The sequence below is a fragment of the Lygodium microphyllum genome, chromosome 12 (assembly GCF_053477565.2).
Source record: "Lygodium microphyllum isolate KBCC chromosome 12, Lygodium_microphyllum_v1.1.10, whole genome shotgun sequence".
NCBI classification, from domain to species: domain Eukaryota; kingdom Viridiplantae; phylum Streptophyta; class Polypodiopsida; order Schizaeales; family Lygodiaceae; genus Lygodium; species Lygodium microphyllum.
In genome coordinates this window covers 61,141,162-61,160,156 of record NC_141146.1, presented here as the reverse complement: position 1 = coordinate 61,160,156, position 18,995 = coordinate 61,141,162, and the positions used below count along the sequence as shown (strand labels likewise).

Genomic DNA, 18,995 nt, shown 5'->3' with positions numbered 1-18,995 from the left:
AGTGAGCAATTTACATATACTTGGGCAATGGCATCGGTGAGTAGTGCCCTCACCATTTTAGCACATTGATGACCAAAACCAATTAGCTCTAGATTTTTTTAAAATAAAGTGCCAACTTACCTGGTTATAAGCCTTATCAAAGTCCATGTTCCATAGCATAGTCTTTTGCTGCTCGCTATTATCCTGTCCGTCCGCATCATTGTGAGGCCGGTTACACACCGGGCTATGGACGGCGGACAGGAGGTGCAAGCTGTTCAATTCTCGTCAGTTTCACAAGTCACTTTTTGGAGAGAGTGTTGTCGTCTTGTAGAGTGGGCGCGCCCGAATTTCGGGACGGGGAAGATCCCCCGCCCAGAAGTGTCCGCCACCCACAAAAATCGGGCCCAATGGCCTTTTGACACGTAGGGCAGCAGATGCCTCTTTTTCCACCCACAGCCCGGTGTGTATCCGGCCTGTTAATCCAGCCTTTAGGTAACACCAGCCCCGAATAAGCAAAAGATTGCTGCGTCAAGAATGTGCCACGTGGTAAGGAGGCTACACACACAGAGAGGCTTGGCCATCTGGTTCCCAGTCAGTGCAGGTGGCAATGGAGCTGCTCCTCAGCAGCAGCTTCTCGGCCCAGGCTTTGTACGCTCCAAGCATCGACTGCAGCAGCAGCAGCAGCAGCCTCAGCGTCGCCCCTTCCTGCACAGACTTGCCGACGTTTCTCCCCCTCAGGAAGCTCCCTCTTGCGTCTTCCCCCCGTAAGTTTGTTTTCCTCTCCACGCTCTTGCTTCGTGATCAAACATCGCAGGTGCTTCAAATCCATCTCCCTTCATTTGCAACTAGCGTGCAGTTTTCAGCACATTAAGCACAGTTTTCTCATAAAATTCTTGTCATATATCTTCCCAATTAGCATGCACTTGAACTGTTTATCGCCATGGCTGATTTCACTTGTCAATCCTAGCTTGGCCTCTTTTGGCAAGTCCTCTCGCAGACCTTTGCCTTCCCTACAGGATCGATATTTCTGATATTAGAATTGCAAGATCCCTCATAATACAATAATCTGTAATGTGGAGCATGGACTTACTTGTTTGCTCTCCTGCAAATGTCATCGCTCCAGTTTTGTACGATGTATTGACCGACACAACGCACTGGAGCACAAACATATTTAATTGCTATTTTGCAAAAGTAACTGCACGATTATCATATTACCATTCATTCTCGCTTGTTGATACAATAATTTGGAGCACCAAATCATTTGTTTGCTCTTCTGCAAAAGTATCTGCACAATGATGTATTGACTGATACAACAAACTGGAGCATGAACTCATGTGGTTGCCTTTGTGCAAAAATAACTGCACCTTTGTGTTATGTATCGATGGTTGCCTCGGAGCTACTTTGTAAACTCTATCTTTAGTTTTTAAAGAAGCCATGCTTAGAAAATTTCTCCATGTGTCTCTATGCTGTTTGAAGGATCACTTGCAATTACGATCCTCTCGGTTTTTAACAGACAGCCAATTGAAGAGAAGATTTCTCCTGAGAGGCATTGCAGTGGGTAGCTTCGTAACCTTTGCTACAACTGTTGTGGAGGCACCTACTCACGGGTTACAAGGTTTGGTTTATTTCTAACATCTTGAAATTTTTGGCTCACACAGGATTCATACTATCCATCACCAGTAATTGATGTATGCTTGTGACTAGGCATGGAAATGCTACCATATAAGCCAGATGGTTATGAATATTGGAAATGGAAGGGCCATAAAATTCACTATGTTGTACAAGGGGAAGGGCGACCTCTGATCCTCATACATGGTTTTGGAGCATCTGCTTTCCATTGGAGGTAAGACTCCGGCAGAATTGAAGAATGCTATGGTTCCTGATTGATTGTGGCAGGTGCTTGATTTGTCACAAGTCATAGTACCATTTTGTCATGATATGTTTTCTAGTAGGTGCTCAAAAACGTTGCTCATATGTGCGAGACAATCCAAGGCTACACTTTTGACTAAAGAGAGGGTGAGAGGCCTATCTTAAAGACCTCAAGGCTCACAGCCTGTGTGGATTGTACACACTCTTATGCTTCGGTATATGAATTCTATTTTCTGACCTATTTTCTCTGAGTTCATCTGTTCTTGTTCTTCTGCTCAGTTCACTGTGTAAACAACAGCTTCATTGTCTTGCTTCTGTTGCTTTATTTCTTACCCACATTCTATCACTAGTCCAAGTCTCTTGGTTCAGGTACTTCTGTGGTGTCTGACTGCTGTTTCAGGTCTTCTCTATCCTGCCTGACTGCTCCCCAGGTTATCAAATAGTTGCATTTCTTTCTGTTGTTCATATTTGGCTGGCTGGGCACAAGCATACAGTTGCTGGCTGGCCTGTTTGAACCTTTCCATGTGCTGCTATACCCTGCATTTTAAGACCTATGCATTCATCTCGATCAGCCCTTCATCTTCACTCAGCAACAGTTGTCGTGGTCTTTTTATGCAGTCACTTTGACATTTATGCAGTCATTTCCATCTTGCATACAGTCATCAACTTGTTGACCTATCAGCTTGTGTTTTCACATGTGGTGGTATTTCCAGCCTGATTTATTCCTAAGGGAAGGATCACACGTGTTGGTTGTTGTGCCTAAACTCACTACAATCACTTTACTTTCTGTTCCTCTTTCTTGCCTTGGTTTGAACTGGTATGCCTCGCTTGACCTATTGAACTTATTAACCATAAGTGCCCCAAGTATTATCTCTAAAACTCTTACTTATCTTCTCTTCATATCATCGATCTATGGATACTCTATGCTGTAACATCGATGACAAGCTTAATGGCCTCAACTATGTAACTTGGCAGTGATGAAAGCTTGGTTTGTGCAAAAGTGCCTTTGGCAATAGGTATTTTGTTTCAAGCTCTACCTTTTGTCCCTGATGACCCTCTCTTCTTCCACCTAGTTGGGACGAAGTTGACTTTGAGAAAGTAGTCATAGACTGGGACATAGATGATGCTGAAGTGTACTCGCTGCTCAATGATCCTTCCTTGTATTTCAAAGAAAGTCTGACTTGGAGTTACCTCATATGGAGTCTCTCTCAATGTATGATCGAAGCTCATGCACGAGGCTCCACCGACCATACAGGTTGTTACTGTCTACAACAATTCTGCAGACTACTATGCATTTGGAATCCATTGAGATGATTTAGTCATTCATCCTTTGTAACTGACACAAATCTAGGATCAACTTCTCAACTACAATCACCTAGTTGGTTGCCCACAACTTGTATGGATTGTACACATTCTCATGCTTTGGTATATGGATTCCATTTCTTGAGTTCATTATCTTTGAGTTCTTATGTTTAGTTCACATTGTATACAACAACCTCATTTTGTGGAGACCGTTAGGTTGTTGTGGGGACTTTCCCTACCAATTGCCTCTGGAATTTGATGATGTGATGAATGTCTTACAAGCTAAGATATCTACCTGTAAGGCAAGCATCTACCACTCCAGTCAATGTTCAACACATGACATCTATGTTACTGGAGCATGGATCTACTTTGAGATTATAGGAGAGGTTGCGATCTCATTATAGTGGCTCTCACAAGAGAGCCTTTGTTGTTTTAGAGAAGAGTGACATGAAGAAAAAGAAGAAGGGACAATGCTACTTCTGTGGAAAGAAGGGGCACCTTAGTCCTTTGTAACGTTTGCAAGAAGCTAGTGGTGTTGACAAGGCGAAAAAAGAAAAACAGTAAGGAATCCTTTGACTTTTTATCATCCTTAGATTTTGATATAGATTTTGGTCATGTAATGATGGCTGTGGTGACCATGGAATTAGTATTTTAGCCTTAGTGATACTATCATCCTTGACGACTCTATATTGTGTCATGAGGACATGAAATTTATTGCTTTGCTTAGCATTTGATTAAAAGTTTATTAAATGTGCTAATGTGACTTTCACACGTGAGGTGCATGTTAATTATTTCACAATGTGGGACCCAATACTTTGAGATATCATTTGATATTAAAGGCAAAAGTTGTAATAAGTTAGGCCTGACATGTACTAGGTGGCACTAGGTGTTAAAACTTAGGCTAGAACATGTGAGGTGCATGTCAATTATTTTACAATGTGGGACCAAGGACTTCGAGATATCGGTTGATATCGAAGGCAAAAGTTGTAATAAGTTAGGCCTGACAAGTACCAGGTGGTACCGGGTGTTAGAACTTAGCCTAGAACATTTAATTTGCCATTAGTATCAATGGTGACACTAGGGAATTGACATTGATTAATTAACGCTGGTTTCGGGCTAATGAGTGCCTAGAATCACTTGGGTGATAAATTGGCCTAGTCAATTTTATTATTGACTAGTTAGATTATTTTTCTAAGCACATAAATAATCATTTAATTATGGGTTGCACAATGTTGGGAATTCAGTTTACAAGGCTGCCACTTGACAAAACCTACCAATGCAAGTTTGGGAAAGCTGAATTGGGCTTGAAGGGAGAAGGAAATCTCATGTTTGTATTTTGGAGTTGTCGGGAAGAGAGGTTGGGCTGTTGCTGCCTGCTTTTGGGCCATTCCTTAGCTTTTGGAAATCATTTTGGTGAAGGCAGTGGCATATTCCTGACGAAGGGGAATTGCCGATTGTGGTTGATGATGATGTACTTTCTTTTGAAGATTACAGTCTCTGATGCTCCCTTTGCTCTTGGCGAATCCATTTGGGGTTGGAAAACAGAGTTAACAGCCCAATTTCACCAAATTCTTGCGACAAATCTTTGAGTTTTGTCTCTCTACAGCATTCTCTCTCTTTCTCTAGCATTTTTCCAGTTTTACTCCAAGTTTTACAGCAATCCAATGTTGGGGGTAAAGGCATCCATGCCTACACTGCCCTATATTTACTTCACATTGTGACCACACACTTGTACATTGCGGGTGGCAAGCACCTATCACTGTTATTATTCCTTATTCTTTCATTGACTATTGAATAAGGGAAGGCTGGTTACACATTGGACTATTGGAGTTTCCATATATGGTGTCTCTCTCTCTCTCTCTCTCGCTCTCTTGCTCCATCTAGTAGTTCTTGCTTTGCTCTTGCTTTTGCTTTTGTGCTTCCACTCGGGCTCTACTTTTCAAGAAGTATTAGAGTGGGCATTTGAGGAGCTTCTTCATCCTTTGCTATAGCTTGAATTCAAAGCTTCAGCTTAAGATTTCATGGCAACCTATGTTTCTTCCTCCTGAGGTATGCATCGAGTCTTCCCTTGTCTTGTCTTGTCCAGCTTGTTCCAGCTTGCTCCTAGCTTATTGAGTAGCTTGCTAGGGCTTAGTTGACCCTTGTTGAGTGCTTGTTGAGCTGAGAAGCAGCCATTCTATCCAATTTGAGTGGATATAGAATATATTATAGAAGTTGTGGATAGCTATAGTAGTTTGTTGGCCATAACTTTTGCATACGATAGTGGATTCAAGTGCTCTATAGCTAGAAATGAAGAGCACGACAAGAGCTATAGATCTGAGCACTCATAGAATTCATTTTGTGCAGTTTTTAGTTCTGTGTTTTACATAGAATAGAACAATTCTGGGTTGGACAGCAAGCATTTGGTTGGTTTATGCTCTATTGATGCTTATGGGAAATGTTTGAAATGCTTAAATGATTGCATTGACATTCACAAAAGGCTTTTGGGCTGATTAAAGCTTGATTAGCTTAGTCATTGAAGTGTTTATTGCTGTAATACTAGTTTAGGCAGTAAGCATGCAACAATGAGCTTCATTAACTTGATTAGCTCAGTCTCATTGAAGTGCTTATTGCTGTAATACTAGTTTAGGCAGTAAGTATGCAACAATGAGCTTCATGCCTTGAATGCCTATTGTGCGTATATTGTATTTTGGGTATGCTACATATCTACGGCGATGTTTGGCATTGATGTATAAGCCTAGATATGGTTATAATATGCTTTGGCACTTGGATTTGAGCTACATTTGATGTACTTGGACTTTGGTGAGTTGCTTTGAGTTTCCGTGTTTACTCACTTATAAGTATTGAAGCTTCACTAGACACTTATGCTCCCAGATGTATTTGTGATGTGCTTGAGCTTCTTGGATGCTTTGATGTATATGACTTGAGCTTTGCTGCTCACTTTGCATTCTGGATTCGCTTCCACTGGGAGATGCTTGTACTTACTCAGTAGAGTTTGGTTCTTTGAGATGGTGGGACTCTTGGTTCATGTATATGCTCTCTGGTATGCTATTGGATGTAATTACTCCCATGTGTGGGCTGATTTGATTCTATATGCTTTGAACACTGGCATTTACCTGTGTCTAGTAGTTTGCTAGTGATGTATATGCTTATGGGATATATGCATAGTTACCAGGAATGGGGAACAGGAATGGGAATGGCCCATGGGACCCCCTGGAACGGGGGGGATGCCCAAAGTTAGGGAATGGGAAGAGAGGGAATGACGTATATATATATACAGACAGACAGACAGACAGACAGATACATACATACATACATACATACAGACAGACAGACAGACGCGCGCACACACACACACACACACACACAGAAAATCAACACTTAAGTCTTAGAATCTAGAGAGAGATATCATATCAACCATAATTCGTGAAATTTGAGACATAATAATCAAGTTTCAACAATAATAAAGATTAAAAACATTGTAATCAGCAATGGATTATCGCATTCATGATTCAACATTGTAATCAACAATGTTGCATAAGTCCAATAAGTGTGCATTGCAAAGACACAAAATATGCACTAAACTTTAAAGTCTAAATATCCAAGTTACAAGAGCTCCAATTTCCCAGTCAATACTCTAAAGTTCCAAAAGGCTGTCCGCTAAGTGCTCTGATTCATGGAAGATGGCTCCACTGTGCTTGAATGTTCATCCTGCTGAACAACACCATTACCATCACCATCACCATCGTTGTCATCTTTTTCCCAATGTATAAAAGAATTAGCCTTTGCAACTGATGTACGAGCTAGCATGCTAAGATTGGAGCTCACATAAACTAGGTCATTAGTCTTCATTCTACCCAGACGATTTCTCTTCTTTGAGTGAATGTGATTGAATGAGCTCCATAGTGCTAGCAGATTAGTCAGCTCATGGTTGAGTCTGGACTTGTGGTTCAGTAGGTTGGGCACAGAGACATTTTAGGCATTTTATTTGCCATTGTTTATTGTGGATTGACATTATTTGCAGCCAGTCGGCCAACATTTAATGCCGGCCGACCTGTCATATTTTAAGCATTTATTTTGGCCTATTTATTGTCAGCCTCCCTTCTCCACATTCATTCATTCATCACTGGATAGTTTTTGGAGAGAGGGAGCAAGTGCCAGTGCCTTCACAGCTGGTGACTCACATTGTATCTGTACTGCCTCATGTCTTGGTATATGGATTCCATTTCCGGAGCATACATCTGAGTTCTCATGTGTATTGTGTTATCTCTTTCTTTTCTTTTGTCTTGTGTTCATAGTTTATTTCAGCGCATGTTTATGCTTCCATTGCTGCACCACTACTGACATGGTATCAGATTTCAGGATTTGTGTTTCTATTGTGTTTTCTTGTTGATTTCAGGACTGTTTTCCCTCTTGCTGATCAGGCGGATGCTGCTCCTACTAGGCGCCCTATTTTACCTACGTTTTTTGCTGATGTCAGCATCCATACAGTTTGCGCATCTGTTTCAGCCTGTGTTTTGATGTTTCAGCATTTCCTCCTGATTGGGCGCTTACATTATCAGGCCGTTTTTGATAGTTTTGACTGATTTTTAGACTTCTTACGCAGCTTTTGTCTTATTTTGATTAGATTTTGGGTTAAACTGTATGTGAACTCTTGTTTTTTGCAGTCTGTGCTCGTGGTTTGGCTGTGTTCCCTCTCCAATTACTTTCTTTTCTCTACTTCTTTTCTAAATCCTCTATAGATGGCTGCTCCATGCACATCCGCTGATGATACGTTACATGGAGATTCCCATGAGGCTCTTGCAGCTTTAGAGAGGGGTTCGGAGACGAAGAAGTCGAAGGCCCAGTGTTACCACTGTGGCAAGAAAGGTCATTTAAGGAAGGACTGCAAAGAGTTAGTGGTTTCTAGGAAGAAAAAGGAGCAGAAGACGAAGTGGGATGCGGACTCCTCCGACGGGTCATCATGTGCCTCAAATTCTGATTCCGATCCTTTGGCCCAAGCGAAGTCCAAGGCGCGGACGGGATTCTCTTCTTCGGATCGTGGGAAGGGCTTCATGGCCCCTTCCTTAGCTGCTTTCTAGTGATGGTGATGCGGTCATCCCTCACGACTCTCCAGTACTAGAGAGGAAGTGTGAGAGGGTGGAGAGATGGGGCAACTGTGCCTCATCTATATTTCTATACAAATGCACAGGATCTAGAGAGGGACATCCCTGACACATTGATCGAAGTCTAGCAGGTACGAATCCTGGAGCTAGGATTGACATTCAGGTTCATGATGGGTTGGTTTCTTGACAGAGAGCAAGTGGCTTTCTTTTAGAGCTCACATGAGGGGACACTTTGGCGATTTGGCCAAAGGCAGGGAATCCATGGTCATTTATATGCTACGGCATTGGTGACAGGATGGTCACATGTGCTACTTCAGCAGCATTGTTAATAGACATTGAGAGCTGCTATGATCTTCTCTATCTTCAGGAGCTGGTACGACCGACATCGACATCAAGTTCTCTCCGAGGCACCTTGGTGGTGGTTTGCGCACCCACTACTTGGGCATCCATGGTTCTACTATGATGGACATTGTTGTGTGTACTATGATGTGGCCTTATCATTGTATATTGTATTGTATCAAATCAACTATGATCCGAGAGAGGGTGTTAGCAAATTAGCCAGCTCATTGTTGAGTTTGGACTTGTGGTTCAGCAGGCTTGGCACAAAGACATATTAGGCATTTTATTTGCCATTGTTTATGGTGGATTGGCATTATTTGCAGCCAGTTGGCCAACATTTAATGCTGGTTGACATGTCATATTTTAGGCTTTTATTTTGGCCTATTTATTGTCTGTCTCCCTCCTCCACATTCATTCGTTCATCACTGGATAGTTCTTGGGGAGGTAGTAGGTTCCAGTGCCTCCATAGACGGTGATTCACATTGTATTTGTACTGTCTCATGTCTTGGTATATGGATTCCATTTCCCGAGCATACATCTGAGTTCTTATCTGTATTGTGTTATCTCTTTCTTTTCTTTTGTCTTGTGTTCAGCAGTTTATTTCAGCACACCATTTGGGTGGTGCGATTCACCTCATCCCAAAAATCTCTATCAGAGACATATGCATTACATGACACAGTAGTAGCAGTGGTAGCCCTAGTCCAATTTTCATACTCATTAGTAGCAAATATTTCCCTAATTGCACCTTTGTAATAATGCAATTGACTAAGCATAAGAAAGTTATATGCAAATCGTGTATTCGAGTATTTAAGAAGTTCTTTTGTCACTTCTCTTGCGAAACTCAGCATGCAAGTACTGATGATTACATATAAATGTGATAATCTTGTTGCCTTTCGCATCAAGAGATGCAATTCATGGCAAGTCCCCAATATCCTTCAATAAGTTATTAAAGCAATGTGCCATGCATGGACTAAAGGTGATACGTGGATACATTGCCATTAAAATGTTTATTGCTGCCCTATTTGTAGGTTCACCATCTGCCATAAATTGCACTATGTTTTCTGCCCCAATAGCCTGCATTGCCTTGCATCACTCGGATGCCAATACATCTGTACTCTTTCCAGTCTCTGAAGCATCATGACTACCAATGAAGTACACATCCCCACAAGAATATGCGACAACACCATGTATGGACCTATGGGATGTCACTCTGTCCATCTGCTATCAATGTCACTCCATTTCTTGCCCACATTGATTGCGAATATTTGCTGTTGCGATCTCTATGGTTGCTTTCTCCTTATGAAGTAATGTAGTCTTGATAGTTTTAAATGAAGGGGGCTTATATGTGGGTCCATACTTTGCAATCTTTGTCACCATGTTTAGAAAATAAGGTGGCCTGATTGATTTGAATGCAATATGGTCATGGTAAAAAAAGGGTGCCACTGCTATATCTATTTCCTCTTTTTTCTGTGGTTTCCATGAAGTGTGCAATGAACTCTGTCTAACACCACGACCTGCTGTCACTGATGGCCCACAAGAAGGCTGTGTAGCCACTAATCCTAGTGGGCTTTTGCATGAAGCACCATGCCCTACTAGCCTTGGAGTCCATGTTATTGGATCTACTGCTATATTTGGCGTCCTCGTGGCATGTGAATTCCCCATAGAAGGTGTAGAGTGAATCACAGCATGTAGGCGCGGATCCAGACGTACGACAGCACGTACGACAGCACGCAGGCGCAAACATGACAACAAGTTCCAATTTCTGCAATGCTGGAGTTTTAGACCACCAATGTCTATGATTGAGGTGTCAGGAGGGAGTGCCATGAGGTCAGGAAGATATCTCTAGAAGGAAGCGTAAGCTAAAATGGACTAGTTGAAGAGATCAAGAGGCTCCAAGGTGGGTAGGTGGAATCTGGCTACGAAGTCATGAGCTGACACTGAGTTGAACTCAAGTTGAGAGAGGAGCTGAGTTGAGCTTAGTTTGCTCGACTGAGCTCTGATACCATGTTGAAAATGCATGGATCTAGAGCATGCCTATGGTGGATGGAATACAAAGACAATGTTTATGATAACATAGATTAGATAGACCAATTGTTACTCAAGTGAATTAGGTTATTAGATGGAAGCTTGGACTCATAAACACAATCTTGAGTATGACACTGACTATGATTGAAAGGACAAAGTACAATTGTATTCCATCATTGAATGATAAGAAGGTACATCACTTTATAGGCTCATGATAGTTCTCTTTTTTTCCATTGTGCATATGGGATTCAGGACATCTCTTCCTAGAGCATACATCATTTGTCATTTCTCAACAACCCCCTTTGAGAGATAAGAAGAATCTTTCTTAGGATTTGAAGGGTTAAGGGCATTTACAATGCTTTATTTTCGCATGAGCCAAGCGTAGAAGTTCGGGTTGTACTCCATATTAGCATAGTGGTCCATGCCAAAAGGGCAAATGCCTATTTGAGTGATGTAGGTGAGGACATTCATTAGAAAATCACCGGAGTCTATTTTGCCGGCAATGTGTAACTCCTCTGTCAAAATGCAATCTAAGTAGGGGTGAGTCATGATGTGCTTTTTTAGGGGTTGGTTGCAAATGGTGGTCAACACCCTATAGGAGGTTGGGGCTGCGTAAGTTGGGTTGTATTCCGAGGTCTTGATTGTATGTCTTTGCTCAGGGTTGGTTATGATTTGGTAGCCCTCCTGCTCCCATTGAAGTTGGAGAGCATATCATTTTCGTAAGAAAGAGGAGCCATTGTTAGCAAGCTATTTCAACTCCTCAATTTTCTGATCGGTGGCAAGGACCGTGTCCTTGTCGTAAGATGTAATGAGGCGTTGCTTGTGTGCTTGTTCGCAGGAAATCTCAGTGACAATGAGTTTCTTAGCTGCTTGGGAAGCTTTAACGAACACAAATTCCGATTCTTCCCATGAGCAAGGTAGCATGTGTACCTCTGTTGCTAAAGGCTCGTCTAAAAGACCTAGGTCTAATCGGTCATAACTTTTAGCAAGTGTGGTAAATGTGGCATCCAAGCGCCGAAGGCAAATAATCAAGTCATCCCCCGTGTTTTCAGCTAAGTTTGAGGCCAAGGTAAGAATCGATTGTCGTTCATAGGAGGGTTTAAGGTGTGCCGAAGGCTGGGGTACCCGTATCCATGCATTGCCCTCGTAATAGCTTTGCATTTGCAATAAGGTCTTGGGGACCCATTGTGGCTTGACCGTTCGTTGGTGCAGTTTCTTCTTTGCCTTTTAGGTTTCGAGTATGAGTCCCTAGGCTTGCAAGGTCGTGTTTATATACTTCCAGGTGGCAATCCTTGATGTTTAGGCATCCAATTGAACTGTGGCTAGGGGCCTTAGCTTTGATCTTGGCGGTATGGTGGCGGTGTGGCTTGGTGGGTTGTGACAAGTCACGACCCCTCTCCTTAGGCTTGGTAGCGGGTTTCTCTACCAGTGGCTTTGTAGGCTTTGATGGAGCCGTGCTGCCCTTGCTGAAAGCCATGACTATTCGTACATTGCCAATAGCAAGGTGAATATGCTGAGACTCGTAGTCGACATTATTACCATGTGCTTGCTTTTTAAACGAGCATCCTAACAGTGATTCGTTTCGGGCATCTTTTGTATTTGGCAACACATAAAAAATTACGGATATGCTTTCAGACTCGATAGAGGTTGCGACTTTACACTTTCTTGAAAGTTCATATGATCGGCTCCCAAATGGGCTAAGTTTAGGGTTGGTGGATTGTAGTTGTGGGCGGCCAATTTGAGTCCAATGATTGTGAGTTAAGATATTAAAATCAGCTCCCTTATCGATCAATGCATCGAAGGTATGTTTGTTGGGCAGTGACCGTTATGCGTAGGTAAGCAGGTGCTACTGCCTCTTCATTCTTCTCATCAATTTCCGTTATTGTGGCAACTCAGACCTTCACAAGGGACTCTAGCATGGGAGGCTCATGCATTGGATGTGTGGGGGGGTAGTAGTTCTTTATGTGGCTATCGTTGAAGAAGCCTATGCCCTCTCTATCTAGGGTCTCGAGCTCTACATTGCCAATTTGGCTGATAGTGCGGACTTGGAGCCCTAATCCCCCTAAACTTCATCTTTTGTTTGTCAAACCAGCTCTTGCGTCGTGTCTTTTCGCAAATCAGCACATGGGTGGCTAGAAGTCGAGTCTTTGATAAGCATTCTTGCTCGATTAGGCACTCCATCCATGCCTCCTTTCCATCCCATCTCTTGGATGGCTACTCTCAGGAACAAAGAACTCTACAGGTAGAATGGCTTTAGTCTCGTAGGTTAACTTGAAGGGAGTGTCCTACCACTATTTTATAGGCTGTTCGATAGGCCCATAAGGCTGCCATTAGTTTGTTGTCCTGGTTGCTGTGCGAGGCAGCGACTACTTTGGTCACGACGTTCACTAAGATCTTATTAGTAGACTTGGCCTAGCCATTTCCTTTGAGGGTAGTAGGGTGAGGATTTTCGATGGATGATCAAAAAGGTCGACAAGAGGTGAGCAATCACTTCATTAATGAAGTTGTGCCTTGATCACTAACTAGTTCAATGGAGGAGAGGATGGTCACCTAAACTGTAAATCAGTTGCAACAGTTAGAAACAGGTCAAATCAATAGAGGGAAAGTCAAAATGCTGACCTGAGACAATATAAAACAGCAGCAGGAACAATGATCATGCAATCTTATACCATGTCAGAAATGGATCTAGTGATGGAAGCATGGAAAAAACTTCTATAATAGACTACTGAACACAAGAGACAAAGGAAAGAGAAACATTGCAAAAGAAAATAACATTGCACAAAGAACTTAGAAGCATAGAGATGCTCAAGGAATCCATATACCAAGATATGAGATAGTACAGAACCAATGTGAGTCAGTGGCTGTGAAGGCATTGGCACTTGCTCCTCTCCCTCCCCCAAAACCTGTGAGATGATGAATGACAAATAATGCATGATACCAATTGTGGTAGAGGAGTGCCTGAAATAAATAGGAAAAATTAATGCCATAAATGATGTCACATCAGCCAACATTAAATGTTAGTGGGCCAGTTATAAATGTCATAAACACCATCAAAATGACAAGTAAAAAATGCCTAAAATATCTAGAATGTGCCCAACCCTCTTTGGTATGCATAGACTCAACCATGAATTGACATATCTGCTAACACTCTCTCTCATGTCATGGGTGGTATGATACAATAGAATATACAATGATAATGGCCCATCATAGTATAGACAACAGAGACAACCAGAGTAGAACCATGGAGACCCAAGCAGTGGGTGCGCAAGCCACCACCAAGATGCCTCGAAGAGAACTTGATGTTAATGTCGATTGTATCAGATCCTAAAAAAAGAGAAGAATCAAGTAGCTCTCAATCTTTGTCAATAATGTTTCGCAGTAGCATATAAGAGCGTCTTGTCAAAAATGCCTCTCAACATACGTGACCATGGATTCCCCGCCACCTTTGGCCAAACCGCCAAAGTGTTCTCTCATGTGAGCTCAGACTAGGAGCCAATCTCTCTCATCGTCAAAGAATCAGCTCATCATGAACCTGGATGTCAATCCTAGCTTCAAGATTTAAAGCTGGCAATGGAGAGTTGTGAGGGATGATCACATCATTTGTATTGGCAACTTGGAAGGGAGGCCCTTGTAGCCATCACGAGGGCTACATAGCTGGGTCCTAAACCTGGACCTGGAGATGAGGAAGACTCCATGAGAAAGTCGTTACCCTTTGGCATTGTCTACGCATGCGCTTGTCATAAAGTTGTTATGTCCTGCAATCCTTTTGGAGGTGTCCCTTCTTGTTACAACAATAGCACGGAAACTTCTTCAGCTGCAGTATGGCACCCCTCTTTGAAACGGAAACATCTCAAGCACCAAGAGATAGCATCCTCATAGAAACCTGAAGTTGAACACAAGTCTCCAACATAAGACTTGTAGAAGAGGAAATAATGTTGACATGCTGATCATCAGGAAAAGATGTCGAAGGATACATGACGAGGGAGATACAAAGAAGATGAAGAAAGACATGGGATCTTTAGGGAGAAAAGTATGCAAAAAATACAGACTCACAAGGATTACACGAGTTCAAAGCAGTAAAGAAAGCACATAGAGTAAAGGTCAACTATAACTAGGCTGTAGTGATGAGAATACAACCAACGAATGCACATGAACCCTCTCTAAAGTTGAGCAGTGTATCACAAAAGGAAAATATAGATCGAACACAACCAAAAAGTAGTGTGAAATTGTTGCCCAAACCTACACAAAAGCGAAAAGGAAAAATGGATATGCTAATAAAAAAAACATAGACGATAGCTACATTAGATGCAATCCTCTTGTAGGAAAAAAGGTCGCCTCAGCCAACTGTCCCCAAAACGCAATTAAAAGAAGATTAGAAATAGGTCCCCATCCTTGAAACAGTGAGCCAATCTTGCTCACTATCAAAGAACTAGCTCATCATGAACTTTGATGTCAATCCCAACTCTAGGATTTGAACCTGCCAGACTTTCGTCGATGTGTCAGGGAAACCCCTCTTAGGAACCTGTGCACTTGTAAACTTGTATAGATGAGGTGTACCAACCCCATCTCACCACCCTCTCACACTTTCTCTCTAGCAATGGAGTTGTGATGGATGACCGCATATTCTGTACTAGTAACCTGGAAGGGAGGCCCTTGCAGCCATTGTTGGGGCCGCATAGCTGGAACCTAAACTTGGACCTACAAATGAGGAAGACTTGCCAAGAGAGTTGTCACCCTTCGGCACCATTCTTGCCTGCACTTGCTATAAAGCTGCTAATGTCCTGCAGTCCTTCCAAAGGTATCCCTTCTTGCTACAATAAAAGTGCAGAAACTTATCCTTCTTCCAAAGTATGGCACCTCTCTCTAAAACGGGAACTTCTAAAGCACCAAGAGATAGCATCCTCATAGAAACTTGAAGCTGAACACAAGTCTCCAACGTAACACTTGTAGATGAGGAAATAATGTTGGCATGCTAACCATCATGAGGAGATGCTAGAGGAGCCATGATGAGGGAGATACAAAGAAGATGAAGAAAGACACGGGATCTTGAGGGAGAAAAGTATGCCAAAAATACAAACTCACAAGGATTGCACTAGTTCACAGTTGTAAAGAAAGCACATAGAGAAAAGATCAATAGTAACCAAAGTGTAGTGATGAGAACATGACAACCGAATGCACATGAATTATCTCTAAAGTTGAGCAGTGTATCACAAAATGAAAATATAGACCAAACACAACCAAAAAATAGCCTAAAACCTGTTGCCCAGCCCTGCATAGAAGCAAAAAGGCAAAATGGAGATGCTGATCAAGAAAACGCAGACAACAACTACATTGAATGCAGTCATCTTGCAAGAAACAGGTTGCCTCAGCCTGCTGTCCCCAAAACGCAAGAAAAGAGGGTTGGAAATATGTCCCCACCCTTGAGATAGTCACAAATCTGTAAACTCATAGGATAAACAGAAAAACGTCGAGAAAATAGCAGAAAAAATAGGCTGAAAATTAGGAGAGGATGGTTGCCCAGACTATAAATCAGTTGCAGTAGTCAGATCAAGTCAATCAGTAGAGGAAAAGTCAAAATGTAGACCTGAGACAGTGTAAAACAGCAGCAAGAACTATGATCTTGCAATCTGATACCTTGTAGTGGATGTAGTGATGGAAGCATGGAAAACTACCATAATAGGCTGGTGATGAACACAAGAGACAAAGGAAAGAGGAACACTGCAAAAGAAAAGAACATTGCACAAAGAAATCAGAAGCAAAGAGATACTCCGGAAATGGAATCCATATACTAAGATATGAGACAATACAAAACCAATGTGAGTCATTGGTCGTGAAGGCACTAGTGTGAAGAAAACTGCTAGGGTTTGTACTGAGGAAACACAAAGTGTACGACCACAACAGAAACACAAAGAGATAGACACAGGCACAGAAAGCAAAACTCAAACTCAGAAACTCAAAGACAAACAGAAGAAGGGAGAGAAGAACACAACTCTGAAGTGAATGAATACTATGCATGCATGTAAGAGTGTACAGATGCTCAAGGGTAGAACACAAGGGTAGAACAAAGTGTCAGAGATTGACGTCGACTGGAGACGGATCCCAAGTTTGTGACCAACAGTCGGGGTGTAGGATGGAGAGGATGCAGCAAACACAGGTATCAAGATGACTTGGAGCACAAACGCAAGCTGGAGAGGTGTCGAAGAGGGCTGGTAGCTGTTGCTTGATGTGGAGGAGCTATTGCCTGATGGAAGAAGCTGTGACTTGGAAAGATGACACCAAACGCAAGCTGTAGATGCAGTCGCTAGTTGCCGCTAGGTGTTGAAGAGGTCCAAACACAATTGTAGGTCGCTTGATGAGGGAGATGGGCTGCCAGTTGTTGCCTACACACTAGAGAAGCAAACGCAACAGTAGTAGGTGTGGTAGCAATCATTGGTCTTGACAGCCACGTGTGTGGGAACTGATGGCTGAAATTTGCACTCAAGGGTGAGAAACTTGCACAGATGGGAATAAGACTGAATGGGGGCAGCTTGTCTATTTATAGATGTTAAAGGGTGCCCCAAAGAATTAGGGTTTTTGGGGACCACTAAAACTCTCTCGGACCACTCCCCTTTTTAGGGTTTTTCATTAATTAAGTGTGTTTTGAGGCCGTTTAAGAATGCTAATCAGCTGAAAAGCGTGTTTCAGCTCAAAAACTAGCACCTGCTCCTCTCCCTCCATCGGAACCTATCAAATGATGAATGATAGATGATGCATGATACCATGTGTGGTGGAGGAGTACCTGAAATAAGTGGTGGAGGAGTTGCTGCTAGGTGTTGAAAAGGTCCAAATACAATTGTAGGTCGCTTGATGAGGGAGATGGGCTGCCAGTTGTTGCCTACACATTAGAGAAGCAAACGCAACAGTAGTAGGTGTGGTAGCAATCATTGGGCTTGACAGCCACGTGTGTGGGGACTGATGGCTGAAATTTGCACTCAAGGGTGAGAAACTTGCACAGATGGGAATAAGACTGAATGGGGGCAGCTTGTCTATTTATAGATGTTAAAGGGTGCCCCAAAGAATTAGGGTTTTTGGGGGCCACTAAAACTCTCTCGGACCGCTCCCCTTTTTAGGATTTTTCATTAATTAAGTGTGTTTTGAGGCCGTTTAAGAATGCTAATCAGCTGAAAAGCGTGTTTTAGCTCAAGAACTAGCACCTGCTCCTCTCCCTCCATCGGAACCTGTCAAATGATGAATGATAGATGATGCATGATACCATGTGTGGTGGAGGAGTACTTGAAATAAGTACGTTAAAATAACGCCATAAATGATGTAAGATTGGCGAGCATTAAATGGTGGTTGGCCAATAATATATGTCATAAACACCATCAAAATGACAAGTAAAAAATGCCCAAAATATCTAGAATGTGCCCAGCCCTCTCTGGCATGCACAGATTCAACCATGAACTGACATATCTGTTAAGACCCTCTCTTAGATCATAGGTGATATGATACAATAGAATATACGATGATAATGGCCGATCATAGTACACACAACAAGGACTGCTAAAGTAGAACCATGGATACCCAAGTAGTGGGTCCGCAAGCCACCACCAAGGTGCCTTAGAGAGCATGGTGTCGATGTCGATTATATTAGCTCTTGAAAATAGAGAAGAATCATAGTAACTCTTAATATTTGTCAACAATGTCTCGCAATAGTATACAAGACCATCTTGTTAAAAATGCCTTTGAACATATGTGACCATGGAATTTGTGCCTTATGGCCATATTGCCGAAGTGTCCTCTTATGTAAGCTCAGACTAGTGCTAATCCCATTCACTGCCAAGGAACCAACTCATCATGAACTTAGGGCTAGATCTCAATGCCAGCTCCAGGATTTGAACTTGTTAGACTTTGGTCGATGCGTCAAGGAAACCCCTCTCTAGAACGTGTACACGTGTATACTTGTATAGATGTGGTGTACCGATCCCATCTCACCACCCTCTCACACTCCCTCTCTGGTACTGTACCACCCTCTTTGGAGAGTTGTGAGGGATGACCGCATCATTTGTACAAGTAACCTTGAAGGGAGGCCCTTGCAGCCATCGTCGGGGCCACATAGCTAGAGCCTAAACCTGGACCTAGGGATGAGGAAGACTTGCCAAGAGAGTCATTACCCTTCGGCACTGTCTGTGCCTGCGCTTGCTATAAATTTGCTAATGTCCTACTTTGCTTCCGAAGGTATCCCTTCTTGCTACAATAATAGTGCGGAATCTTCTCCTTCTTCCACGATATGGCACCCCTCTCTGAAACGGGAACATCTAAAGCACCAAGAGGTAGCATCCTCACAAAAACCTGAAGCTTAACACAACAAGTCTCCAACATAACACTTGTAGGTGA

The 18,995-nt window shown here is 42.5% G+C and overlaps 1 protein-coding gene across 1 annotated transcript in view; it reads left to right on the top strand.

The window, feature by feature from the left end:
• Nucleotides 1-489: 489 nt before the first annotated feature.
• Nucleotides 490-18,995, top strand: part of LOC148027815 (alpha/beta-Hydrolases superfamily protein) — a 79,782-nt gene continuing 61,276 nt past the window's right edge. The window contains exons 1-3 of the mRNA XM_087689518.1: nt 490-743; nt 1,493-1,594; nt 1,684-1,822. Of these exons, the coding sequence (XP_087545644.1) occupies nt 587-743; nt 1,493-1,594; nt 1,684-1,822 (398 nt within the window). The 5' untranslated portion in view covers nt 490-586. The remainder of the gene's footprint in view (nt 744-1,492; nt 1,595-1,683; nt 1,823-18,995) is intronic.